The 27,974-nt window shown below is 39.6% G+C and overlaps 1 protein-coding gene across 2 annotated transcripts in view; it reads right to left on the bottom strand.

Moving 5' to 3' along the window:
• LOC127430769 (potassium/sodium hyperpolarization-activated cyclic nucleotide-gated channel 1-like) overlaps positions 1-27,974 on the bottom strand; it is a 150,688-nt gene that overhangs the window by 72,288 nt on the left and 50,426 nt on the right. For both annotated transcript variants that reach the window (XM_051680815.1, XM_051680816.1), the window contains exon 3: positions 1,566-1,727. In XM_051680815.1, coding sequence (XP_051536775.1) covers positions 1,566-1,727 — 162 coding nt within the window. The remainder of the gene's footprint in view (positions 1-1,565; positions 1,728-27,974) is intronic.

Below are 27,974 nucleotides of genomic sequence, written 5' to 3'. Positions count from 1 at the left end.
AATCTGAGTTAAGTCTACTTGCATCTAATTGCCATACCTTAAATAGTTAATTATATATAAACACCAAGTTCAGTAAACTTAAATACACAAGTTTTAGAGATGTCAATACTTAAACTGAGGGAATGAGTATACTCAATCAATTGAGTAAAGTCAACTTATTAGGGTTTTCGGTGATCACCTCATTGTTGAACATGCAAATTGGAGTTTTATGAAAGCTTTTCCCACTATACTGTTGTGATGTCATGTTAAAAACAACCAAAATGGCAGCGACTCCAAAAGGTAGTTAAGTCGCTACCTTTACACATACAGTATATTTGTTGGATACGTCATAGTGTTACAGGCTGTTCTTCCTCTGTTCGTCAACTTTATGCAAATGAACTGATGTGGTAATTAATTTAGCTAAGATTACCAACAAAGCCACACTTGGATTACTATCTGGTTCCCACAGGACCAAAGTTGCCATAGAAACAAATAATTTCTAAGTCTGAGGATGTGAAGAGCTCACAACAACAGAGTTGTCATCTCCTAATTACAGTAATTCCAACACGACATGAACCCAGCAGATGTTTATTGTCATTTTGAAGTTACTTAATGAAAAATATTTAAACATTTAGAGAACATTTCCACGGAATCATTTTCTTATCCAGTGTTCAAATGATCATTTTGACCTGATCCAATATTCAGCTTGATCTAAATTCATTTAATTTGTCAATAGCACCATCCATTTTCAGTATTGTGACACATGGAAGTAAATTCAACTCTGCAAAAAAAAAAAAAAAAAAAATAATAATAATATATATATATATATATATATATATATATATATATATATATATATATATATATATATATATATATATATATTTTTTCTTTTTATTTTTTTTTATTTTTTTTTACCAGTATTTACAATAAGTGTTTTAAATGGGTACTGCAGTCCAAATTCAAAATATCAGATAGTTGTCTGCCCCCACCGCAGACTCAAAGCTCATGCGGGTAACCCAGCGGTGTCGAAATACTATTGGTGAGTGGGCAGTGGGCGGAATCACACAGGCCAAAACATAAACAGAAATTCCAGCCCGGAATGAAAACTTTAAAGTAGAATATACTGGCTGTAACATTGTTATCGGAGAAGCCAGTATTTCAACTTGGCATGTTTCCTAATTCTCTTATGACATATTATGGTCATTTTATGATTTAGTACAGTAAAAAATATTACATACAGCACATTTAAGGATCTAAAACCTCCTAAACACAAGATACATTTACTTGAGAAGCAAAACTTCATACAAAATTAAGACTTAGAGAATATGCAGAAAAATAAAGTGTATTTTTCTTAATGAGGGTAATGCTTAAAACAAGGGGGAAAAAATGTGGCAGTACACAATTTTGTTTCTCAAGTAAATTAAACTTCTTGAATGGATGTCTAGATATTTTAACTGGAAAAAAGACACCAATACCGGTTAAGAAAAACTTTTTTTCAGAGAAGACAAATACATTCTGTCTTAAATGAAACTTAAAGTGGAATTACTTCTGAAAAAGAGTGAAGAAAGGTTTTGGATACTTACAACCATACCATTTAGCGACACCCAGCAATCAGGAGGGAAGTCTTGCAGAAGGGGCACAAGGAACTGAAGACAGCCGTCCCAGTGACACAGCAACAACATCATGCCAATCAGATTAAAAATTCTTACCACTGCACTCGCCAGATCATACGTCATATGGAAGATCTGAAAGAGAAAGACAAGGAAAAAGTTTCAGTTGTTACATATAAGAACCCATATTTTGGTCAGGACAGGGTTATGGAAAACAGTAACTCAAAGACATGGGAAAATCAATATACATGAAATAGTAAAGCTGATAGATAGGCCAGATATTCTACTCTAAAACAGTAGCCTTCATTTCCTGTTCCTAACTTTGTCCTTAATAATCTATGAGTGTGATATTTTAATGTATCTGAATTGCTTTGTAGACATGCAGAGCCACAAATGTCAAGCTTTTCACCTCCTTGTAGATTTATATTGCTAATAATGCAGTGCGAATAGAGAGAACATTGCGGGAGGACTGCGTCTCATGGAATGATGAGTCGCTGCCCTGGAGGATTCACAAAGATTATACTCAACTCCAAAGACAACAGTCAACACAAGAGTGGAGTAGACACATTACCCATTTCCACCCACTCAAAGCCATGATACACAATCAAGTTCTGCATCAATAAAACAGCAATGAAAAGGGCTGTTCCGCAGTCCACACAACACATCAGAACAGCAATTCTCTGCTTGTTTTGCTGCACAGATTTTACATTGGATACTGACCCAACAGAGTACCAACATTTGTTGTACAAAAGTATATGCAAAATGATTAACATAACATAGGCTGAATATCAAAATTTAAAATTTTGCAAAGCATAATATTGGTAAGCACCAATTTTAGCTAAAAAAAGTCAACCTACTGATTCCAATTTCACTGTGAGATCAGTCTGAATTACCAGCCTGATCTCATGAAGAAAAAATAAAAAAGAAAGAAACTTGATTAAGGTGACATTATACAGCAGTTCTGATGTAAAATGTCCTCAGAGTTGCACCAAAAGCGAGTTACATTTTCTCCAAAACGATGAGGTTTTCAGGTGTGTGTCCATCAAGCTTTTAATCAACAAAACCTACCTCCCTACACTAAACCTTAAACTTAAAAATAACCAATAGCATCACAAAAAGCAAATGACAGGTGAAAAATGCAATTGCTGAAGCAACCACTTCATTTTGTGGTACTTCTGACACTTCTGGCTCACGTGACAACTCACGTGCTCTTCAGGACTCACACCCTGGTCCCATGCATCACAAGTCCAACGCTCTATGAGTTGAGCTGCTGCACAATTTAATTGGACTAGAACAAGCTTGTAAATGTAGTTAGTTATGTAATGCAAATGTTAAAATGTAGCACCTTTCTAGTCGTGCGATTTAGTCAAAGTATTTTGATGTCATAAGATAGCACTGTGTGAGGAACAGAGCAAAAAGTAAGTGTGAAAGAAAATAAAAGTTGATGTTTTGGCACCTCTTGTGTTTATTTTACCAGGAAGTGTACAATGATCCATGTAATAATGATTGAGTCTAAATGTAGGTATTGTAACGTGTTTCTATGAGACCAGGTGGGAAATAATATACTTCAGCTATAAAATAAACATATTCTAAAGTGACAAATGTGCCAAAATACATAAAGTCTACATAAAGCCTGGCTACATTGCTCGGAACAAAGAGAAACTGAAGAAATGAGAGAGAGAGAGAGAGAGAGAGAGAGAGAGAGAGAGAGAGAGAGAGAGAGAGAGAGAGAGAACTGGGGACATAGCCACAATTGATATGAGATTACATATGAACACGGCATCCGATTAGTCAAATGCAAACTACATTGTGAACTGGCACAACAGAGACAAGGAAGGGTAAAGGCGGGCTTTGAATTACTAAAAAATCAATTCAGGCTTGGCAAGGTGAAAGGGAGTAGCAATTTTAAAAGGAGAGAAATAATGCAAAAGAAATTGATAGGGAAGGGAAGGTGTGTGTGTGTGTGTGTGTGTGTGTGTGTGTGTGTGGGCAGGTTTGGGTGGTTTACGAGGACATTTTGTTAGGTTACAAACTGGTAATTACAAGGGTATTATGCTATAAATGTGGTTTATGAGGACATTTCTAGTCCCCATAATTCAAATCGCTTAAAAAACATACTAAATGATGTTTTTTTGAAAATGTAGAATTTTTTTTTGTGAGGGTTAGGATTAGGGGTAGGTTTAGGGTTAGGGGATAGAATCTATAGTTCGTACAGTATAAAAATCATTATGTCTATGGAGAGTCCTCATAAGGATAGCCGCACCAACATGTGTGTGTGTGTGTGTGTGAGAGAGAGAGAGAGAGAGAGAGAGAGAGAGAGAGAGAGAGAGAGAGAGAGAGAGAGAGAGAGAGAGAGAGAGAGAGAGAGAGTGTCGTTTGCTGTTTTATTCTGTGTAACAGACCGTGAGAGACTCATGACTGGGGACAAATCAATCACAACAAAATAATTAAGAGTGTAAACTAAGCTAAATTAATAAAAACATTGAACAGACATCATGGTGACATCTATGTGGAATTAAATTTGTTAATTTTTTTTAAGAAAATGTAGGTGGTGACTACCTGTGCAAGTTGTCGCCATCAACATGATCCCATGGAAAATCGACATGTTGCTTCCCAAAGTTCATGTACCCTGAAATCAACCCCGTTCAGCTGAATTACTTACAAGCACCATCCCCATTCAGACATGGGTTCTTGTGCTATGGGAACCAGGAAGTAATCGTGTTCACATAAACAATTGTGAGTGTGATTTGGAGGTTAAACTTTCACTCTAAAATAAAAAAAATTCTCCGCTGATGATTAGGTTTAGAGTTAGGGTTATGTGCTAGGGTTTATAAAATATGCATTCCTGTCAACTTTGTTACATAATTTAAAACTAAAAAACAACTCAATTTTGGTGCCACATGCTCAACAACAGCTAGTTTCAGCCACTGGGGGCAGCGGTTTATATTTCGGTAAGCACAGACCAATTTCAGCTGTATAACTTTTGACTGCTGAATTCACAATGTGATACCTGATGCCATGAAACATCAGGTAAGACATATCAGGCATTTCCAATCATGATAAGTTAAATCATATTTACTAAAACCTATCACTACAATCAAATGTCAAAGTTACAATTACAGGTGAAATCCCACTCACTTTTAACATCACCTCTGCCAGGCTGATCATTTGGAGAAATAGCCAGTTTCATTTGACATTAATAAAGAGACCAAACCAATCCCATTTGTTAATCAGACAAGCTTGCAATAAAATGGAATATTCTAGCCATCGTTAGCAAATGACACGGGATAAAATATTTCAATGACACTGCCTCTGAACAAAAACGATCTTCTCTCCTGACCGCCTCCTTGGGCACCCTCGCTAATTCAGCCATCCCTCATTTGCATAAAAAACCCATTAATTCCACACATCGTTCCCTTTCTATCCTATCCCAACCACGTTATTTCATTACGTACCCATGGCTGAAGAAACTGAACAGGTTTTGCATAATAAAGCCTGTATTGCAGGGATATTTTCCCTGCCAAATTAAGGTGGGATTTGAAGCAGGAGGTAATTGTTATCTGTTTTAAGTCGATAGGATTGCTTTTGCTCTTCGTAAACGGCTGGAATCACTTATGTGAGAATTTTATGGCATTTTAATGGATGTTTATGGTATGGGGCTGCATGTTTGCAGTGATGGGTTAAATTCATTTTATGCCTGAAAAAAACCCACAGTGAGATGTGGTGACCTATTGTGGCCGCACTATTTTTGCGTTACTGCAAAGATGCTGAGGTGTCGGATTAATAGAACAGGGTGGTGAAATTGTTGTCTTTTGCTTATAGTTTGACACTTTTAGTGAGATAAATATGGAGCATAATATTCCTGCTGAAATGGAAAGAGCTGTATTACTTTTGTCACAGGCAAATTATTATGGTTTGTAGTTTTGCTAATGAGAAACATTATCAGAAACTCATTTTACCTTGACATTATCACCTCATACTAAAAACAACATTAAAATATAGATGCAAGCAGCAGTTATTGGGGCCAAGCACACCAATGGCACATAAGGATGTATTATTGCACATTACTGATTATGATTTTAAGAAAAGGGGTATAAAAACATAAGCGTAATTCCATATATTACAATACAGTTCATTATAACATTTGACCAATAGGTCGCGCTGTCACCAAAATTATATGGTGCGGTCTGGGTGTAGTGACAATGGCACAAACAAAGTTTCATGACAGTACACCAAAGCACTCCAGAGATACAGCCTCAGATCCTTTTTGCCACCTTGCCACCATCTAATTTGTTGGTGCGCTATTCGAGAACTGTCTAGTCTATCAAAAAGGATTTGTTAACTTGTGTCCTTAGATGAGAAAAGACAAATGTTGTGCAAATTGGACGTACGACCTAGGAGGGGTTCACCGTACTCTGCATGTCCCAGGGAATTGAAAGAGAGCTGTTTCAGGACGATAGGCAAAATTAATCAAATTTTGCATTTTGTATTTGCATTTTCATACATTTCATTATACATTTATACCACAAGGTGGCGCTGGCCCCAAACTGTATAGGTAACATAAGGCCATGGTACCAATGATGTGTACTAAGTTTCGTGACGATACGCCAATGCATTTGTAAAATACAGCGTTTTACGTAAAAATTCAAAATGGACGACACACAACATAGCCAATGTCTCGGTTATGTAAAGCGTAACCCTGGTTCCCTGGAAATGTGGCGCTGCGGAATCTCATTGGGACACACCCTGAGTGTCACATGGTCTGAAGCCCTTATACAATCATGCCAATTTATTGGCTGATGGTGCTTAACCCTCTGGGGTCTGAGGGTGTTTTGGGCCCTGGAGAAGTTTTGACATGCCTTGACATTTGTGCTTTTTTCATTTGCTTAAAAACATATTAATGGCTAAAGTCTGATAACACTGTATTCAGAAAAAAATTTAAGTAACTGAAATAAGGCCATATAACATGTACTAAATATTTGTTCACGAGACTTTTGAGAATTGGATCTTGTAGCCTAGAGTTTTTGCTACAAAAATGATGTGAAACCCATCCTGATCACTCATTCATACAAAACAATATAGTCATTTAACTTTTGTAAGACACTTTTAGTGTTAGAAAGGCCATATGCGAGGAGGCGTGGATGATCATGAATATTGATGTGATTCTCACCTGAAACTGATGGAAATGCATAAAGACGTGTTGTCGGCCACTGATGCGGCAACGCATCAATGCCCAGCTGTGCCAGGGGCAAGAGGAAAAACCAGAGGGGACAGTGTGATGTCTCGCTTGAAGCAAACAGATCCACTTCCGCTCTGCCAAACCTTCTCCAGATTTGTTCCATAATCTGAGGATGTAATGTCCACTCTCCAGGCATCAAGCCCTGTCTGGACAGGAGATCCGCCCCCAAATTCAACCGACCAGGAACATAAACTGCTCGTAGAGACCGCACATTGTCCCATTCCCACAGAAGAATGCACCATGCCAGCCTCAGCATGGCATGAGAATGCAGTCCTCCCTGGTGATTGATGTAGGACACCACCGTCCTGTTGTCTGACCAGATAAGGACATGGCTGCCCTGAATCTCCGGGAGGAAAAATTTTACCGGCAGCAGCACCGTGAACATCACCAGACAGTATATGTACCAATATTGCCGCTGGCCCATCCAAACCCTGTAGGCTGGATGACCTTTGTAGACAGCGCCCCAACCCGTGGAGGAGGCTTCTGTCATTACAACTTTGCGGCAACACACCTGTCCCAACTGAACACTCGACACCAGAAGATGGGTCTGTTTCCATGGTAACAGAGTTTGGTAGCACCCACGCATCACTTTGAAGGACAGAACACATACATCAGTGGTTGAAGTCCCTTTGTGGAGTTCACCCAGCACTGAAAAAGTCTTGCATACAACATGCCCAGGGGAAAGACAGTGGAAGTCACGGTCATGAGCCCCAAAAGCCTGTGAAATGTTCTTGCAGGGAGAACGTGTCCCACTCCGAACATCACTAGACACCGGCGGAATGACAGAACGTGAGCTGGAAACAGAAACGCCTGCATCGCCAGCGAATCTAGCTCCACCCCTAGAAACAGAATCTGTTGCCTTGCCAACAGGACACTCTTGTCTAGGTTTACACTCAGCCCTAGATTGCTCAGATGGCTGAGAATGACATCTCAATGTTGGGCAGCCAAAGTCTCTTGGTTGGGCTAGCACCAACCTATCATCGAGATAATTCAAAAAGCAGATGCCCAAGTCTGAACGGAAGGATGCAAAATTGATACGCTTTGCCCCCGAAAGCAAATCTGAAAAAACACCTGTGCTTTGGCGCAATATGAATATGGAAATAAATGTCCTTCAAATCTATTGTCACAAACCAGTCCCCCGGCTGCACTTGTGAAATTATTTGCTTCTGCTTCAGCATTCTGAATTGACATTTCATTAGTTTGGAATTCAAACGTCTCAAATCCAGAATGGGACGCAAGTCGCCATCCTTTTTGAGGGACCAGAAAATAACAGCTGTAAAAATCGCACTCTTTCTGAGAAGGGGGAATCTCCTCTATTGACCCTTTTTCTAAGAGAGAATACATTTCCTGAATCAATAACGGGGCTTCTCAAACAGAAACATCTGTTGGAACAACCCCATTGAACACCTGCAGAGTTTGCCTGAATTGAATTAGGTAGCCATGCTTTATCATCGAAGTACCCACTTCAAAATGCCCTTCAGCTGCTGCCAAGCTGACAGACGGGCAGACAGAGGGATAAAATCATGGCTTTTGCCTGCAGCACAACCTGTAACCACTAGATGGCAAGCTTGGCTTACTTTTGGCGACTGCCCCCGAACCAGCAGCACAGTGGAGGGATGCCTTCGCTCCTCTAGTACTGAGGTTGGTTGAAGGGAATTTGATGATGTTTTTGCCTTTATTGTATTCAGGCATAAAAGATGAGTGCCCTGATATGCCTTTGCAGCAGGGACGCTGACAGAATAAACCTTTTCCCTGGTATTTTAAACGGGGAAAAAATTACGAACATTGGGGTAAATGTTTATTTAGGAAAACTGGTTCACCACAATGGCCCCAGCATTCTTTATGGGGGGACAACATGTGGTGCTTTTGTTCACTGTGTTTTGAGTACACTTGTGTTTGATGAACATTGAATTCTGTTATGCATGTCTCGAGACCCTTGGTCATGGACACAAAGACTGAATTCGGGATGTGAGTTTTTGTGACACTAGGGGTCCCTATAGAAAAACGCCACAACAGCTGGACCATGTTACATGAACTGCCAATGCAGGTGCAAGCAAGCTGCTGCGTGCGTAATAGCAGGTGTATCAGTCCGCACGTAACCTCCCCCAGTGCCCCACAAGACGTCATGTAGTTCCCCACATCCCAGAGGGGGGAAGCGACGTAACTAGAATGGGAGCAGGCCGCGCCAGCCTTTTCTCTCTATGTTTCTCTCCACAGAGTATTAGATTCGGCTGGGGCCATCTAATGCTATTATATGCATCAGAGAAGGTGTTCTTTCCCTTTCCTATTCTTTCAGGGGGAAAAGACCCCGCGGAGACCACATCCTGCCCGAAGGGGAGGTAACATGTGGCAATACGTCACGTGGGCTCACCAGCCACACATGCAAGAGGCACGGTGGTAGGTCCTGCCTTGAAGGGGAGGAGCTCTACAGCACAGCAACTGAGACATGGGTCTGCTGACAGGGAGACCGTATCATGGAAAATACATCACAGGGGGTTACCGGAGTAACCGGCACCTGTGGAGCAACTACCACAGTACATGGCATATTAGCACACGTACTGGTTCCAGCTGCGATTTCCTCCGATGAATTCATGAGCCACATGGCTAGGGAGGAAGGAAATCCAGGGTTCACAGGTTTGTGACCTCGCATGGGAGAAGAAGCGCACGTCTTCGCCTCACGGAGGGGAAAGGTGCTATACGCAAGCGATACACCCAGCCAGCTGTTCCGTATTACCAAACTTACCTGTTCGTACCTGACAAAACACGGGAACCGGCTCAACCCGGAGATCATGCTCTGCAGTCTGCTAGAGAGGTGTCATTGGCCAGTGCCCACGAGGATGCCAGACTCCTTGTAGAGTGTGCTCGTATTCCCAAAGGGGCGGGCACGGCCTGGGCTTGGTATGCCAGAGCGATGGCATCCACGATCCAGTGGGCAAGCCTCTGTTTGGAGACAACGTTCCCTTTCTGCTGTCTGCCGAAGCAGACAAAGAGCTGCTCAGAGCGTCTAAAGCTCTGCATGCGATCCAAGTATATGCGCAAAGCACGCACCAGACACAGCAACGAAAGGGCTGGTTCTGCCTCCTCCTGGGGCAGCGCTTGCAGGCTCACCACCTGATCCCTGAAGGGGGTTGTGGGAACCTTGGGCACATAGCCTGGCCGGGGTCTCAGGACCACGTGAGAGACTGAACTGCAGGCAGATATCGCTGACAGAGAATGCCTGCAGGTCCCCAACGCTCTTGATGGAGGTGAGCGCAATCAGGAGGGCCGTCTTCAAAGAGAGGGCTTTCAGCTCGACTGACTCTAGCAGCTCAAAAGGGGCTCTCCGAAGGCCCAGGAGGACCACGACCATGAGTGAAAGAGGCGGAGGATTCAGCCTCCGGGTGCCTTTCAGGAACCTGATGATCAGGTCATGCTTCCCTAAGGACTTACCATCCACTGCATCGTGGTGTGCCACTACGGTGGCCACATACACCTTCAGGGTGGAGGGGGACAGCCGCCCCTCCAGCCTCTCCTGCAGGGAGGAAAGCACTGACCCGACTGCACATCTCTGGGGGTCTTCACCTCGGGAAGAACATCAACTTATGAATAATCGCCACTTCAGGGCATAAAGCTGCCTCGTAGAGAGAGCCCTGGCCTGAGTGATTGTGTCTACCACTGCTGGTGGTTGGCCAATTAGGTCTTCCGTGTTCTGTATCGCCTCAGTCTGCTTCTTCACCGAAGGAGACGTTAAGCTGGCCGTGAGGTGAGCTGGTCTCACCTCGGAACTTGACGGGGCAAATGAGCATGCTGGGGAATGGGAGGTCCGCAGAGATTTTCTTGATAAAAAAATATGATCGTGCCTGGTAACGTGCATGTAAAATGGCTAGAAATAGCATTTTAGCTTAGCGTAAAGCTGACAATTTACACAAGGTTTATTTCTATTTCTTCTGCTCCAAACTTACTTCAAACGTACTTCTCTGTCTACTCGTATGAATTTAACACATCATAAGAAAGTGTTTCACCGCTGTTCAAATGCACTTTGGATCACATCATTTATATGTATAAATGTTTTCCATCTGAAAGGACTAAATATTAAATGAAACAAATTACAATAAAATGCAAAGCAATCTCTTCAGTAATCAAAATACTTTTTGAATTTAACTATTCTAATTACCAATGATTTAAATTGTAACTGTAGTGGAATACAGTTACTTATAATTTGTATTTTAAATACGTAATCCCATTACATGTATTCCGTTACTCCCCAACCCTGATGGCTGCACACCCCTACAGTGTACAATGTTTTAAAATATATAAATGTTTAATTAGTTACATGTGCGATTTAATGGAAACATGCAGCGTTGTTCTCTAGCTTGCCTTGGAGTGCGCGCTCTCTAGCTCTTCCCTCACAGACACACACTGCACTCTTCTGTAGCCTTTTACGGGATCCCGCCCACTCTGGGTTCCATTTGTAGCTCTCATTGAAACTTTTTCTGCACAGCTTTCGAGAACCTCGTGTCTGATCTCTCCTGAGGACGGCCACTGACTATCACATGAGCAATTGACCGATCACATTCTTGTCTCGAGTGAAAAACGTTCAAAGCGGTGTACATTTGCCAACTCATTGCATGGCCACAACTTAAATAAAATGCTTTCATTGCGGGAAACTTGGCTGTTATTTTCTGTAAGATAAATAGTGCCATTTTACTGGTATAATTGTATAGTTGGGTACTTGGCATGCAGAAAGCATTTAAGTTAAAGCCATCTAGTTTATACTGATTTTCTATATTTTTTCTTTATTTGTATAAGAGGACTTCAGGAAACTGAATGTAGTCATATTATGTCACTTTAATGCTGTAATATTTGGATTGTTTTACTTATTCAGTGTTCCCATGGTCATGGAAAACCTCGAAATATCAGGGAATTTTACAATTGATTTCCTGGCTTGTCATGCAAGTTAATAAATTCTTTAAAAATCATGGAATTTTTTATAGAAAATGTAATACTTCTGTAGTTCTGCTTGGTTCTAAAATATTTTACCAGCATTTTGCACTCTGTTGTATTCCAAGAACGCTGTATGAACTGTTCATGTATTTAATCTGTTTTCTTTCAAGCTGCTTTTGGTGCACTAAATCATAAGTATTTTGTCTTTGTTTTTCTTGCCTAAGAAACATTAGCGGGAATGTTTAAAGAATCCTATAAATGCATTTAAAAAAACAAACAAAGTATCATTTATGGAATCGAATTTCATTGTGAAATGAATCGAATCCTTCTGAATTTGCAATTTCACTGTGTATTGAATCGAATTTGCAAAAATAAATAAATAATTTGAATCGAATAAAAAAAAAAAAAAAACTATGAATCGTGAATCAAATCGATTCATTTTCAACTCAAATATTCAAACCCCTACAGCTCAGAATTAAGTTTTGGTGGAAAAATAAATAACATTGTACAACGCACTCTGAAACGCCTTCTGAAGAAAACCTGTGAGCAGCAACTCCCACTTAAAGCTGTAACAGTCATTTAGGTGTGAGGTCAAGAATATTGTCAAAACAAATTAACCTTAAACAACACAGCCTGAGGTGTGAATGTTATCTACATGCAACTAGCACTGTAACCATATTGGTTTTTCCAGTCCTTGTAAATATCCCTCATGGACAGACGCACAGTCTCTGGAAACTGCTGACATGGGAAAGACCCTCAATTACAGTAAAAACAATCTAATCAAAAGCCAATACCTGCAAACACATATAGCAAGGTCCCCCGTCTAGAATTGTGGCTAACTACTGTTAAAGCTGCTGAGCAAAACGTCTAAGTTTCAGTCCTCTGGTGAAATGTATAGATGGAGGTGATTCCGAGAATTCCGAAAGTTACTAGGGTCACAAACCTGTTTTATCCCCATTGTACCCTTGAACAAAATGGACCATATTTGCGATTGTTTTCCACTTTGGAAAGTCACTATGGATAAAAAAGTTAGCTAAATTGCAATATCTATTTTACTTTACAGAATGATCAAATAATAGCTTTAAAGGGATAGTTCATCCAAAAAATACAAATTATGTCATGATTTACAAAGAGAATGTTGACGCCGCTCTGTCCCATACAAGTGAATGGGGACTGAGGCTGTCAGTCTTGAACATTCTGTCAAACATCTGCTTTTATGTTCCAAAGAAAAAAGAAAGTTGTGCATTTTCATCCAAGATGGCGGAGAGACTCAAGGGAAATGCTGTAATCAATTATTGTAATCAATATCTAAAAGTATAAATGGAACAGTTTAATTGTATTAAAAAAAATACTTTAACCTAATAATTGTTGTGTATTAAGAAAGAAGATCATACAGGTTTGGAATTATTTTAGAGTCTCCATACAAATACTATGTGTATTTTAAAAAAATGGTAAACATTTTCCTCAGGCTTGTGCCCTGATCACTAACAAACACTACATGTATGTCATGCAGAGGTGAGGCACTATATGAATGCTAACCAATGACATAGAGCCAATTGATACTCAGGGTTATTGGTGGAAGGACAAATGGAACTTATAAGATCAGACCACCAGCCAAGGGTGTAGCAGCCGCTAAAAAGGTGATTTTGTCCCTCACACTTTTTCAAGTTAAACCCATATCATGTCCAAATGGTGGATTTGTATACAGTATTCTTTGCATTTTGTTACTTTGGGCTGATTGAGCAACCATTCAGCCAATCACAGGTGAGTTTGATGAGCCAAAACAATATACGCCCCAAAATATTACGCCCTTACGTAATAGGCCGTCAATCAGACAGTCTAATCAACGTGGCTCCATTCATTTCTACAAAGTTGCTTGCAACAATGCTCATTAATCCATGTTTTTATTGGCATTGATGTTGATCTAAAATAATAATCTAGAGATGAGGAACATACAAACAAGAGTTATTTATTGGCATATTGTTATTGAATGGCCGTATTACATTAAATGCACTGTAGGAAAAAAACAAAGGACAATCCTTCTTTTAAGCATACATTGTAAGTAGAGTTTATGTCAGCACCTAAGTCTTTATTAAGTTATTATTTTTACATTATGTTTGTGAGGTAAAAGTTTGATTGTTTTTTTTTTTTTTTGCCAATTTAAGCAGATTACTAGATCTGTGTTAACTATGTAAAACTATTTTTAATATCAGCTCCTGTTTTTATACCTCTGTGTTGGTGTGTAGTCGACAAACTGCAGGGAAAAGAGATAGATCTGCTGTGTTCTTAGAACACTTATGCATTTAATCAACAGATACGTAGACATGCTTTTTTATACATGAAAACGCACGGACATTATTGAAACTCATTATAATTATTGTAAGACTATTACTGATGTATTTTGATAAAAGTCTTGATCAGCAGCTCACAAACTGTAGGAAAAGGATAGATTTGCTTTGTTCTTATAATGGTTAAAACCTCTACTAAAGCCTCTTTGTAGGTCTGTAGACATACACATTTTAAAGGATTAAAATTGTCTTATGATCATTGATTCAGTGACTAACTCATTTCACACAAGACACTCATTTGTCACCACCTTCTGGCATCACCAGAAATTGTCAATGAACGAATCATTAAATGGATCTGAACGAATTTTGGTGAACGTAGTCAAAACACTCGAGCCACTTGGATAAATTTAAATCCAACAATGCACAAGCACAGAGTAAAAAAAATAAATAAAAAATGTGCACATGCACAATTGTCAGTATTGTAACTGATTAAATAATTTATTCAGTACCAGCTTGTGCTCAGTCTTTTATTGTAATGTGTGAAACAGAAGCAAGTGTTCCACAAGATGCCCTTTATTTTTGCAGCTAATTTAGAAACATTTTGCAATTAATTTGCAATACTTGAATCTTTAAAATACTACAAATACAAGTATATAATACTTATATATTAATATAATACCTATATGACACTTATTTATATATACTGTAATATATTAATACTGCACTGTAAGTGTTGGGTCTGTGTGAGCCACCTACTGACAGTTGTGCACTCCCCCCCCCCCCCCAGCATAACATAACCACTGCCAGGCATTGCCATGGACACAGGAAGTTTTGTATTTTTTAAAGAACAAACACATGAGCCATTCAAGGCGTTCAGCTATATTATTCATACAGGGCTATTGGCTTCATTACAGTGTACAACTAAAGCCCTGGCTGTGAAGCACTGATGTTTATATGGTACAGTACTTTAACTTGCGTCCAGGTTACAGTCTTTTTTTTTTTTTTTTTTAAATGAGGAAAAATGCACCTTTAATGTAGAGTGTGATTAATGTTTCTTTTAAAGCAGCAGATGGACAGACCACTTGTAGGAGGCCAAGAAAAAAAGCAAATGATTATAAGGAGGCAAAGAGAACATGGAGAGCTGAGTCAAGCGTAGAGAGAGGTGAATGCCAGATCAGGCCTCAGGCAGTGTACACTTACTTACTATCAATTATTCTCCAGCTCCCTCTCAAACTAGCATGTTTATCTGTTCTCTCTGCCTCCAGTGTTGTTTGGAGGCAGATTCCTCTAGTTTGTGATTTGATAGTGCTTCAAGCCTTGGTTACATTCCTCCACTGTTGTGATGATGCTGTCAGTCCCAGTTGTATAAACCTCAGCGGGTTTGTAAGTTGTGCACCAGTGCCCATGGGAAGTCTGATCAGGTCTGGACACACATTTTGGCAGTTCCGAGGTGAAATGTCCACAAAATGGTGCTAAATGTGGGCAAAATTTTCTCTCAAACTGACAAGGTTTTGTTAATGATCTATCAAGTGTTAAATTAACAAAACCTACCTCCATACCCTAAACCTTAAACCTAAACCTAACCAATACTGTCAGAAAAAGAAAATCTGACATGAACAACGCAAATGCTAAAGAGACCACACTTAAACAAACTTGTAAATGTAGTTGGTTACACAATGCAGATAGCCTGACAAGTCATACGCTACAGTGTAAGTGTTTTGATCTCATAAGATAGCATTTTAAGAGGTACAGAGCACAAAGAAAGTGTTTTATGAATGAAATTTCTGTGAATGTGAATAAAAGTAATTGTTGTTGCAGCACCTCTAGTGTTCATATCACCTGGAAACTGCTGCAATACGTACAACGAGCCACATAAAAATCATTTTGAAAACATTGTTGTAATGTGACTCTATGAGACCAGGTTAGATACATACCATGATATGCAATGGCACTGAATCATTACCATATTCATGTACCATAGTATTTGCATGATACTTCAAGGTACTTCAAACAGTACCATGGTATCCCAATAAGCACATGTCCAAAAACCACAGTATTACCATGGTACAGGGTATGTGCCTAAAAATATGGTATAACCATGGTACCATGTTCAAAAACATGGCAATTCCATTTTTGTTTATGTTGGCAGAAACTATGGTTACCATGTTAAGGGCTATCACCCTCCAACTCCATACTCTCTCTCTCTCTCTCTCTCTCTCTCTCTCTCTCTCTCTCTCATGTTTTATTCTCCATTTGTCTTTGTCCTCTCGACCTCCTTCTGTATCTCCACACTCATTCTCTCTCTCTCTCTCTCTCTCCTCCCACTGCTGTCTCTGGGAATGGGCTTGAGCTGCGGTGATACAGTAGAGGCTTCTGTAACTCTATTAATCTACCTTTTGAGAGATACTGTAGCAGTGTACAGTGCAGCAGGGCTAAAATTAGCCAACGACTGTGAGGCCTGATGTTTCAGAGCTCCATGACCCTCCATCACCATTCCAGCACTATCTCACCACACACACACACACACACACACACACACACACACACACACACACACACACACACACACACACACACACACACACACACACACACACACATGCGTACATGCTAGTACAATCACTCACGACTAATAACACATGTACCATCACAGACTATATTTGTACAAACATACATGAAAAACAATGCACGTCTATGGATGTAAACATGCACTAAATGGGTTTGTACCAAACCCTAGTGAGCTTCCTACCTAGACAGCATTTTCTGACATCATAGCCAGTAAAGATTCAGCTGGTAGGTAGCTGTGCAGTGTGTAAACCTCACTCCCTTGGCCTCATGTAGCGCACTAGCGACTGACACTAGAGGCTGTAGCCTTTAGCCTCCTCGTTAGCGTGCCCACCTCCCATGCTGGAGATGCTGGTTCAAATCCTGTTTGGAGCGGGTCAAGCAGGACTGGTTACTGTGGTGCTGTGACCCAGATGGGAGTGAGGTTTAGGCGGTGAGTGTAACAGTAGCCAGCTGGTATGTGCTGTGCAGTGTGTCTAAACCTCACTCCCCTGACCTCAAGAGGCACACTTGCGACTAATGTTAGAGGCTGTAGCCTTTAGCCTCCTTGATAGCTTGCCCCCTCCCATGCCGGAGACCCTGGTTCAAATCCTGTTCGGAGCGGGTCGGCAGGACAGGTTCAATTTTGGTTATGATGCTGCCTATTTAGACAGTAAACAGCAAGGCAGATACCTAAGGTTTGTAACAGAGACAATAGTATATTCTACACTCACACACCCATATTGTACTGGGTTTAGTTAGACAAGCGCAGTGCTAACCACAAACTGCTTATGCACAACACATAAATATTCTACGGAGACTCAAAGACACACATACACACACAAAATAGAAGTGATTTGAAGGTTTACAACAGCGCCTTCAGGACCCCAAAAAAAAAAAAAAAAAAAGTCAGAGAAGATTAAAAAAGAAAAAAACAACAATTGACTAACAGGAAGACACATGTTAGCCTATTTGCATTGCAAATGTTTCACAGTACTCGATGGATACAGAGCGACCCTGGCAGCTCGCCTGGGTGCTATTCGTCAGCTAAACATAACTGAAAACATAACACAATAGAGGTAAGAAGATTGTGTGAAAGAATGATAGCAACTATGATCAAAACAGCATTAGCAATGCTAACGTTTGTCTCTGATGGGGCTTAAACAGGTTTTGTTAGACTAGAGACTGTCTGGCTTTGAATCGCTTTGCTGCAACTGCTTTTCTCCAAGGTTATGTTCTAAAATAATTATTCAGATAGAGTATTTCTGTATCTTACATTGTTATTACTTTTGTTGTATTCATCAAACAGGATGGCTAAAGTAAATTTCAGGTCAGTGCTTAATTTACTGGCATCTCATACCCTTCCAAACATCAGGGGACAGGCGGAGGAGGCATTGCAATTGTCTCAATCAGATTTATGTATCTCTAATCCCCATTAAAGTGTTTATCAGTCTTCCTGTGTGGGGTTCACATGCTAACAGAATAAACTGTATAATTGTTGTTGAAACAAATACAGCATTGTTTAGCATACAACATCCAATCAAATTGTTTAAAGGAAGATTCCCACAAAAAAGACCCTTGCTGCAAACTTGACGCAAATTTGCAATTTTCATATGCAAATGAGCTTTGCGGCAAACTCTTCATTGTCGCCAAATGTTTGCTGCTGATTCACCATTACCAGTAAAAAGATGTAAACTTCTGGCAAACATCTGCGGTGAATAATAAGCTCATTTGCATGTGATAATAATTAGTGTCGAATTTGCTGCAATTTTGCAGCTACTCTACAATTTTTGTAAGGGGAGACTTACAAAAAAAAGAAAATGCTAGTTTTATCTCTGTGTGTTGCAGTGCATGTAGCTTTGCATTGTATCAACACAAGTATGATACTACTGCACTGCAATGAAAAAATATTTTTTTTCTTTGGATTTCTTGACTGACATGACATTTTTCCTGTTTACAAAAATATTGTGACCTTACAATAGAACATTAAACAAATTTGAAATTAATCTTCTAACCCAGTATTGCATGCTGACATTCCTTTCTGACACTCTAAACTGATGTTGTGCACAACCTCTGTTGAAGGTTATCAAGGATTAACAGGGACTAATTTCCCAGGATTAAAATCCACGACAGGACTCATTACAATCAAGGATGGGGAAGGATGTCAAAGAAAATGGCTGCAGCAGGTATTTCCTTCTTTTGAAATTGACTATACAGCCATGTAAAAAAAAAAAAAAAGAAAAAAAAATGAATGTTTTGGTTTTTTGCTAAAATTAGCATACTTGGGTGCCTGGGTAGCTCAACAAGTAGGTTTCCACAGTAATGCGCTCAACAAGCCACGTGATAAGATGCGCAGACTGACGGTCTCAGATGCGGAGGCAACTGAGGTTCGTCCTCCGCCACCTGGATTGAGGCGAGTCACTACACCACCACGAGGATCTAGAGCACATTGGGAATTGGGCATGCCAAATTGGGGAGAAAAGGGGAGGAAATAAATAAATAGCATACTTTTCAAGCAAAACATAAAAAATGCAGAAAAAAAAAACATAAGAAGCGTGGCACTGTATCATTTCCATGTACGGTCAAAAAAGCAATTGTCCTCGTGTCATGCCACCGGACAGCAATTCCGAGTAAACTTCCCGTCATCTTTGAAGGAATGTAATGTTAAGGTTGTTCAAAGTAGCATTTATCTTTAACAACGCAATCAAAAGGGATAGTAGCAACAACAATGCCTCTACAAAATGGTCCACCATCTTGATTGTTTTGGTTTGAATGGATTACATGACTGCATCACATTCGCCACTCACTAATTTTCATATGCAAATGAGCTTTGCAGCAAACTCATTGTGCTGCTGATTCACCACTACCGGTAAAGAGCAGTACATTTCTGGCAAACATTTGTAGTGAATAATAAGCTCATTAGCATGTGATAATTATTAGCATCAAATTTGCAGCAATTTTGCAGCAACTCTAGATTTTTTTGTAAGGGGAGACTTTGCCAAAAAAAAAAAAAAAAAAAAAAAAAATGCTAGTTTTATCTTAGCATGTAGCTTACATTTGCATTGTATCAGCATAAGTATGATACTACTGCACTGCAATGAAAAAATAGATTTTCTTTGTATTTCTTGATTGACATGACATTTTTCCTGTTTGCAATCAAACCCATTGTGACTTTACAATAGAACATAAAACAAATTTGAATTTAATCTTCTAACCCAGTATTGTGTGCTGACATTCCTTTCTGTTACATTGTGCATGACCTCTATTAAAGGTTATCAAGGATTACCAGGGACTAATTTCCCAGGATTAAAATCCATGACTGGACTCATTACAATCAAGGATGAGAAAGGATGTCAAAGAAAATAGCTGCAGCAGGTATGAACTTCCTTTGAAATTCATTGTTTGTTTGTTTTTGCAAAGATATTGCACACTTTTCAAGCAAAATATAATAAAATTAAGCTGGTTAGGTTTCAAATTATGAAACAATAGATATTTGCCTATTGTTCAAAATTAAACCTGTGTGAACTTGAGGGGACTTGACTTCACACTGTACAAAATCACCTTGAGGCTATGTCCACACTGATCCAGATAAATTAGAAAAATGTAAAAGTTTTTCAAAAGTTGCTCGTCCTCACTAAAACATCTGAAAACTCTTAAAATCCCATTACTGTGCATGGAAAACTTAAGAAGTGTGGCACTGTATCATTTCCATGTTCAGTCTAAAACGCAATAGTCCTCATGTTACGCTGCCGGACAGCAATTCTGAGTAAATTTCCTGTCGCCTTTGAAGGAATGCAATGTTAAAGTTATTCAAAGTAGCTTTTATCTTTAACAACAATCAAAGTGGAAAGTAGGCACAACAATGCCACTACAAAATTGGCCACCATCTTGATTGTTTTGGGTTGAATGGATTGCATGACTGCGTCACATGACAACAAATACGTCATCACTTGTGAATATTACCATTTTTCCTGTCCACACTACAATGCGAAGACAGCATTTTCAAATGTATCCACTTGGCCAGACGTAGCAAAAATATGTTTTCAAATGAAAACGTATTATGGATGTGGCCTGAGAGACCAGCTGGTTGAAAAGTAATTGCAAAAATAGCTAAGAAAAGTGAAGTTAGTTCTAAGAAAACTGCAGATGCCACTAGGTTTGATATTTAGTTTTCTAATGTCTAATGAAGAAGCATTCGTTCATCTTTAAGTTCAACTTTTTCGAGGGGTCACTGTACGAATTTATAATATAATGTATTATGCTATTCTTGAAACACATGAACCACAGAATAGTAAAACATCATGTTGATGTGTTCAGCATCATGGAGCCGTGTTTGACCTACCGATTTCAGGGTAAGATGTGACTTGTTTAGGAATCTTTACACAGCCCAACACGCTGAATAAAGTGGAAGAGCTTTTCCACAGAAAACGAAATGTGATTCATTGCATTTGCTTTGGGGGGTTTCACTGTTCTAGAGGAAGAAGGCTTTTTACAGTGTGCCTGGCAAACTGCCGCATGGAAATTACATCATTTGTGTGAGGGCCTGTGAACCGTACCCCGTGGTGTGGTGGAGAATGGGCCAGAACTTTGAGCGCAGCCTCAGTCATTAAACCTTCTGATTCAGTCCATTACAGATTCATTTAGCACTGTCACGTCCTACTCAACACGACCTGACAGGCAACTAAGAGAGCAGAGGACCAATGGGTGGCCTGATGTCAGTGAAATATGTGTAAAAATACAGAAAAAAAAGCAAGGATGAGGGATTTAATGGAGGAAGTGGGAACAGAGATGGAAGTCTGGATGCATATGGACTGAGAAAAAGCAGGAAGACTAGAGATAAAGGAAGTGTAAGGACATGGAAAAAATGTAAATGGAAGTAATGAATACAACACATGCCATAAGTGAGTCAATCACTGCCTCAGAAAAAAAAAAATGCATACAATATCTAGGTAGATATATCAGCCAGGGTGATTTATTGGCCAATGTTTGGCCATTTTTTATTATTGTAAAAATCACCAGTGATTAACCAAAGTCTGATATGGTAAAAATGCATTTGATGTCCAGGCAGATTTATCGGCAAGGCCGATTAATTGGCCAATATTTGGCCATATTTAACTTATTCTAAATCAGTTAGCGCCTGACCCATAGTCCGATAACATAAAAATGCATATGATATCTAGGCAGATATATCAGCCAGGCCAATTAATTGGCCATTTTGGAATAATCACATAGATCAAGAAGCATAACAACAGGGGGCCTGGGTAGCTCATCGAGTATTGACGCTGACTACCACCCCTGGAGTCGCGAGTTCGAATCCAGGGTGTGCTGAGTGACTCCAGCCAGGTCTCCTAAGCAACCAAATTGGCCCGGTTGCTAGGAAGGTTAGAGTCACATGGGGTAACCTCCTCGTTGTCACGATTAGTGGTTCTCGCTCTCAATGGGGCACGTGGTAAGTTGTGCATGGATCACAGAGAATAGCATTAGCCTCCGCGGAGAATAGCATGAGTCTCCACATGCTGTGAGTCTCCACGGTGTCATGCACATTGAGCCACGGGATAAGATGCGTGGATTGACTGTCTCAGAAGCGGAGGCAACTGAGACTTGTCTTCCACCACCTGGACTGAGGTGAGTAACCACGCCACCATGAGGACCTAGTAACTAGTGGGAATTGGGTATGCCAAAATTGGGGAGAAAAGGGGAGAAAATAAAAAAAGAAGAAACATAACCACAATGTTTATTATGCATTAACATAAGGCACATTATCGTATTCACTAGAGCTGGGAAATATAATTAATACGATATGAAATAAAATTAATATTTTTTATTTAACACATAAAAAAAGAACACAATTAATGCAGTATCCATTTTTTTTTTACTTCTTGAAATTTCATACGATAAGAGAAAGGTGTCCCGAGTTGTTCCTAGCAGGCTACTTTGTACAATGGGCGAAACTTCACTAATATTTTTCCCCACTTTCTGTGGCTAGCTGCCACATCTCTTCGTATCACCTGTAAATGTGCAACCACTGTCGTCTGAACCAGTATCAAAAGCGAAACTTCCCGAGAGAGACCCAGTGTGTGCGTGATATAGACTGAGAAGGACCTGGACGTTCAGCAAGCTGCAGCCTGGTATGCTCATAGAGAACGAATGGCAGCCTGAGAAAATAATAATTTTGAGATTTTAAACTTCAGCATTCAATATGTTTTATACAGTATCTGTATGTAATCTGTGTCTAATAATGCATTGGCAATGTACACTTAAGTTTCTCTTGCCAATAATGTTTGATATGAATTGAATCTGCCCAATTGATCCTGTTATTAAAAAAGTCCACTGGAAAACGGCAGAAGATTTTGCCCAAATTGTCCAAACATGTCCACTGATTTTATGGCATGTATACATATACTTGTGTACAAATTAAAATAATTAAAATAAATGAAGACTAATCAATTTTTGTTTACGTTCTTTGAGACATAGTATAAAGTAAATAAATGTATGATAATTTTTTTAATGTTTGTTGTAATGTATCATGTACCATAATTTAATTGTGATTAATCACGATTAATCACAGAAAACTGTTCGATTAATTAGTTAAAAACATTTATATCACAGCTCTAGAATTTACTAAAGCCCAGATACTGCTGCCCAGTGGAGCCAGTTTTCTCTGATTAATCCCTGCTGTAATTTAGTAACTAGAGACATAATTAATTCAAGCAAAAGGAACAGTCAATAAAAACATTGGATCGGTTGCTGGTGTGTGTGTGCAGGGGGGTCGGCAACTCATCTCTGCTGGCTCTGTTTTACCGCAGAGCAGAAAAACATCTGACACTTCCATTATTGAAGTTCAAAAGCTTTGCGGAGAGAGAATGCCGCTGATCCAAAGGTCACCTCGCTGTCTTACGCCCATAGAATAAAAGGATTTTCTTTCTTCAAAAACACAGAGAAGGTGTGCAAAAGTTCATAGGTTGTCAGAGCTTCAAGATTCAGTGTGCTGAAATGTGGGACATCCTGATGAATTCTAACGTATCAGATCAGGCAAGAGTGGAAGAGGGCAAGGTTTTTATGTTCCTTGATATTTAGTAAACCTATTTCTAAACATTACATCTTTCCCAGTAATCTACGGCTAAGCTGCCACATCCAGTTCACCCAAAAATGAAAGTTCTTACTTTGTTTACTCAGGTACAGTAGTTCCAAACCTGTTTGCTGTTACTTTTCTTGAGGAACACAAATATAGACATTTTTGAGTCATTATGCAACTCTTAAAGAAGTCCATACGGGGGCCTGGGTAGCTGGCTACCACCCCTGGAGTCCCAGGGCATGCTGAGTGACTCCAGCCAGGTCTCCTAAGCAACCAAATTGGCCTGGTTGCTAGGGAGGGTAGAGTCACATGGGGTAAACTCCTTGTGGTCGCTATAATGTGGTTCGTTCTCGGTGGGGCGCCTGGTGAGTTGAGCATGGTTGCCGCGGTGGATGGCGTGAAGCCTCCACAAACGCTATGTCTCCGTGGCAACGCGCTCAACAAGCCACCTGATAAGATGCGCGGGTTGACGGTCTCAGACGCAGAGGCAACTGGGATTTGCCCTCTGTCACCTGGACTGAGGCAAATCACTATGCGACCACGAGGACTTAAAAAGCACATTGGGAATTGGGCATACCAAATTGGGAGAAAAAGGGGAAAAATAATAAATAAAAAAAAATCCATACAACTTGTGCACTGAATTGCAGGTTTTTAAAGCTATTAGACAGCTTTGTGTGAGAAACAGACCCAAATTCAAATTATTATTTGCTGATAATCTTCATTTTTGCCAAAGCTTTTATCTAGTCTGTGTCCTGATTAAAAAAATGCTTCTTTAGTGTCACTGATGCCAAAACATGATTACTTCTTGCATGTGTAGTTAGAAATGCATTGCACCATTTTTGTTACATTCTGGATGAGAGTTTTGGGAAAAGGCAAGATTATCAGTGAATAATGACTTCATCAAAATGAAATTTCGGTCTGTTCCTCCCACAAAGCTATCAAATTACTTCAGAATACCTGGAATATAGTGCACAAGTCCTATGGACTACTTTTACGGTGCTTTTTTTGGAGCTTGACGGCTTATGGTCACTATTACATGTAACTTATTTTGTGGCAAGAACTGCATAATGGCACTTTAAATAATTCTATATGTATGTTACACAGGGGGAAAAATACATCATATATAGGTTTGGAACAATATGAAGGTGAGTAAATGATGACAGCATTATCATTTTTGGGAGTACTGTTCCTTCAAGAGATGGAGGAACATCAAATATGTTCCATCCCATGTCTGTTCACAAATGTCCATTTGTGGTCCATTCCAAGCTTTTTTTTGGGGGGGGGGTTGTTGTCCTGACATTCTAATGCTTCATATTTGATACTTGGAATTTGTTATATTGTTTTTTTTAAAGATCAGCTCTACTGAGAGATAATCACATGGACAGACATTATTCTTTAATCTTTTATGCATTAGTGGTTCTACTGATTTTCTATAAGTCACGGCATGTTAGCATTTATGACCTTTCTGAAAAAGATCTTCTGTTTGTTTTATTCTTTTTTATTATGTAACCAAAATAATGAACATATGTAACATTTAATAATATTGCTAAAGCGAGCATAACTTTTGCTTATAATAAGGTATTTGAACAAACACCTAACCCTAAAATATTAAGCTTTGGTGAGAAACTCTTCCCACATTGTTTGTGCTACAGTCATACAGTCAGTCCACTATCGGCCATCTTTGGAACTCTCTTGGGAGGTTATTTCCAGTCATGACAGTGCAGCTCCTATCTACTTGAATGGCGACAGACCGAAATCTCAAAAACGGTTGGTCAAGATTATGATCAAAGAACATATTTAAAATAGTATTTCAAATAAAATTTGACTGTAGTCATAAATTGTGCTTCTTCACCTAGATTACTCTAGAAAACACAATTTTCTTGGCTTGTATAGCTAATGCACATTCTTGAGTTGTTTGACAGGTGATGTCTGTATCGAAAAGGTGATTGGCTCTTTTACCTGTAAGGAGGGACTTCCGTTCTACATCCCTTAACCGTTGGGCACTTAAAGCTCCTTGGTTGGGTGTTCCAGTTTCTCCCATTCATTTTAATAAAAGACTATTTAGTCTCAACTAAATAGTCTTTGATGATACCTCAAACTGTGTGGCTGTTACTGTTTTAAGCAATCAGACTTGATTTTGGCCAGTAAGCAATCAGCTAGCAACCCACAACACCCTAGCAACAACCAAGAACACCCTAGCAATGGCCTTACAACCACTCAGACCACTAAACACACTAAGTACCACCCACAACTCCCTAGCAACATCCTAGCAACGACCAAGCAACTACCCAGAACACCCTATCAATGGCCTAACAACCACTCAGGCATTAAACACACTTAAAACCACCCACAACACCCTAGCAACCACCTAGAATACCCTAGAAACCACACACAACACCCTAGCAACCACCCAGAAGACCCTACCAAGGGTCTAACAACCACTCTGACCACTAAACACACTAAAAACTACACACAGCACCCTAGAAACCACCTAGTAACACCATAGCAACCACCCACATCACCCTAGCAACAACCCAGAAGACCCTACCAATGGCCTAACAACTGTATTAGGGACCATAATATCACAAACACTTGGGGGTGGGCTGGTTTGATTTGAGCCAGTATGCAATCACCCAGCGGCAACCCACAACACACTAGCAACCAACCTCAACCCCCTAGCAATGGTCTAGCAAACACTCAGACCACTAAACACATTAAGTACCACCCACAACTCCCAAGCAACAACCTAGCAACGACCTAGCAACTACCCTAATACTCCTAAAACTCCTAACAATCCACATCCATGAATTGGATCTATCACTCTACACTCTCCTCTACCAATAGCTGGTGTGTGGTAAGCATACTGGCTCACAATGGCTGCCGTCACATCATCCAGATGGATGCTGCACTGGTGGTGGTTGATGAGAACCCCCTGTTCACTATGTAAAGCACTTTGAGTGTACTGTCAGAAAAGTGCTAAATAAGTGTGATGTTCTTTCATTCATTTATTTATACCCCGAAAACAACCACTCAAAACCACTAAACACACCACAAACCACCCACAACACCCTAGCAACCACCCAGAACACACTAGCAACTGCATAGCAACAAAGTAAAAATGACTCAGAACACTTTTTTTTAATTTTTTTTTTTAGAAAATGTAAACATCTAGTTTCTTACTATTATATATCAATTCTCTTCTTATATTTATTTTCAACTGACATTTAAGGAATTCATCTGGGGCATAAAACACGTGCCAGGCCCTGTATTGTGGTCTGGAATTAATGGAAATGTGCAACAGAAAGGTAGTAGGGTTTTTGCTGATACATCTTCGTGTGCTTTAAGTGGTGCATCCCCCCAGTGTCACAGCTCAGTCTGGTCTGGGTTGCAGTGGGTCTATTTTTGTCTCAGGAGCATGATAACCTCAACTCCTCTGCTCTCTTAATCTGAGGTCTGCCACACTGAGGCCTGAACAAGACACACAGCTTCTATACAAAACCACTCTTTCAATTAACTTCTGTCTTCTCCTTACTGTTGTGTGCGTCAATCAAAATGATTCAATGCTGCTTGTGCAATCTTTCAAAGTGCTGTAATAATGCCTAAACAGCTATTTGGATATTGGTTAACATTAACCAAAAGCCGGCATGACCTGGGTGACATTAGCAGAAAAGAAAAGTGAAGGAAAATGAAAGAAGAGCTATTATGCAAATATATGTATATTATACACAGTATATTAAAAAAGACTACAAATTGATTTTTTTTTCCTTTGGGATAATTTTACACAATAATATCAGGAGCGCATATAAAATAATTAGGCCAATTTGATTTGGTGTTGAATTAGATATTGCATAAATCAGTAACAAGACACAGGTATATGGCCCATGTTATATTAGTAGCTTACATTGTGTGTTATTGTAACACTATTGTTGTGTAGAGCATATACAGGTGCATCTCAATAAATTAGAATGTCGTGGAAAAGTTCATTTATTTCAGTAATTCAACTCAAATTGTGAAACTCGTGTATTAAATAAATTCAATGCACACAGACTGAAGTAGTTTAAGTCTTTGGTTCTTTTAATTGTGATGATTTTGGCTCACATTTAACAAAAACCCACCAATTCACTATCTCAAAAAATTAGAATATGGTGACATGCCAATCAGCTAATCAACTCAAAACACCTGCAAAGGTTTCCTGAGCCTTCAAAATGGTCTCTCAGTTTGGTTCACTAGGCTACACAATCATGGGGAAGACTGCTGATCTGACAGTTGTCCAGAAGACAATCATTGACACCCTTCACAAGGAGGGTAAGCCA

This window comes from Myxocyprinus asiaticus, chromosome 40 (genome assembly GCF_019703515.2).
Source record: "Myxocyprinus asiaticus isolate MX2 ecotype Aquarium Trade chromosome 40, UBuf_Myxa_2, whole genome shotgun sequence".
In the NCBI taxonomy this organism is placed as follows: Eukaryota; Metazoa; Chordata; class Actinopteri; order Cypriniformes; family Catostomidae; genus Myxocyprinus; species Myxocyprinus asiaticus.
Note: the sequence above shows the minus strand (reverse complement) of the source record. Positions and strands in the feature narration are given on the sequence as shown.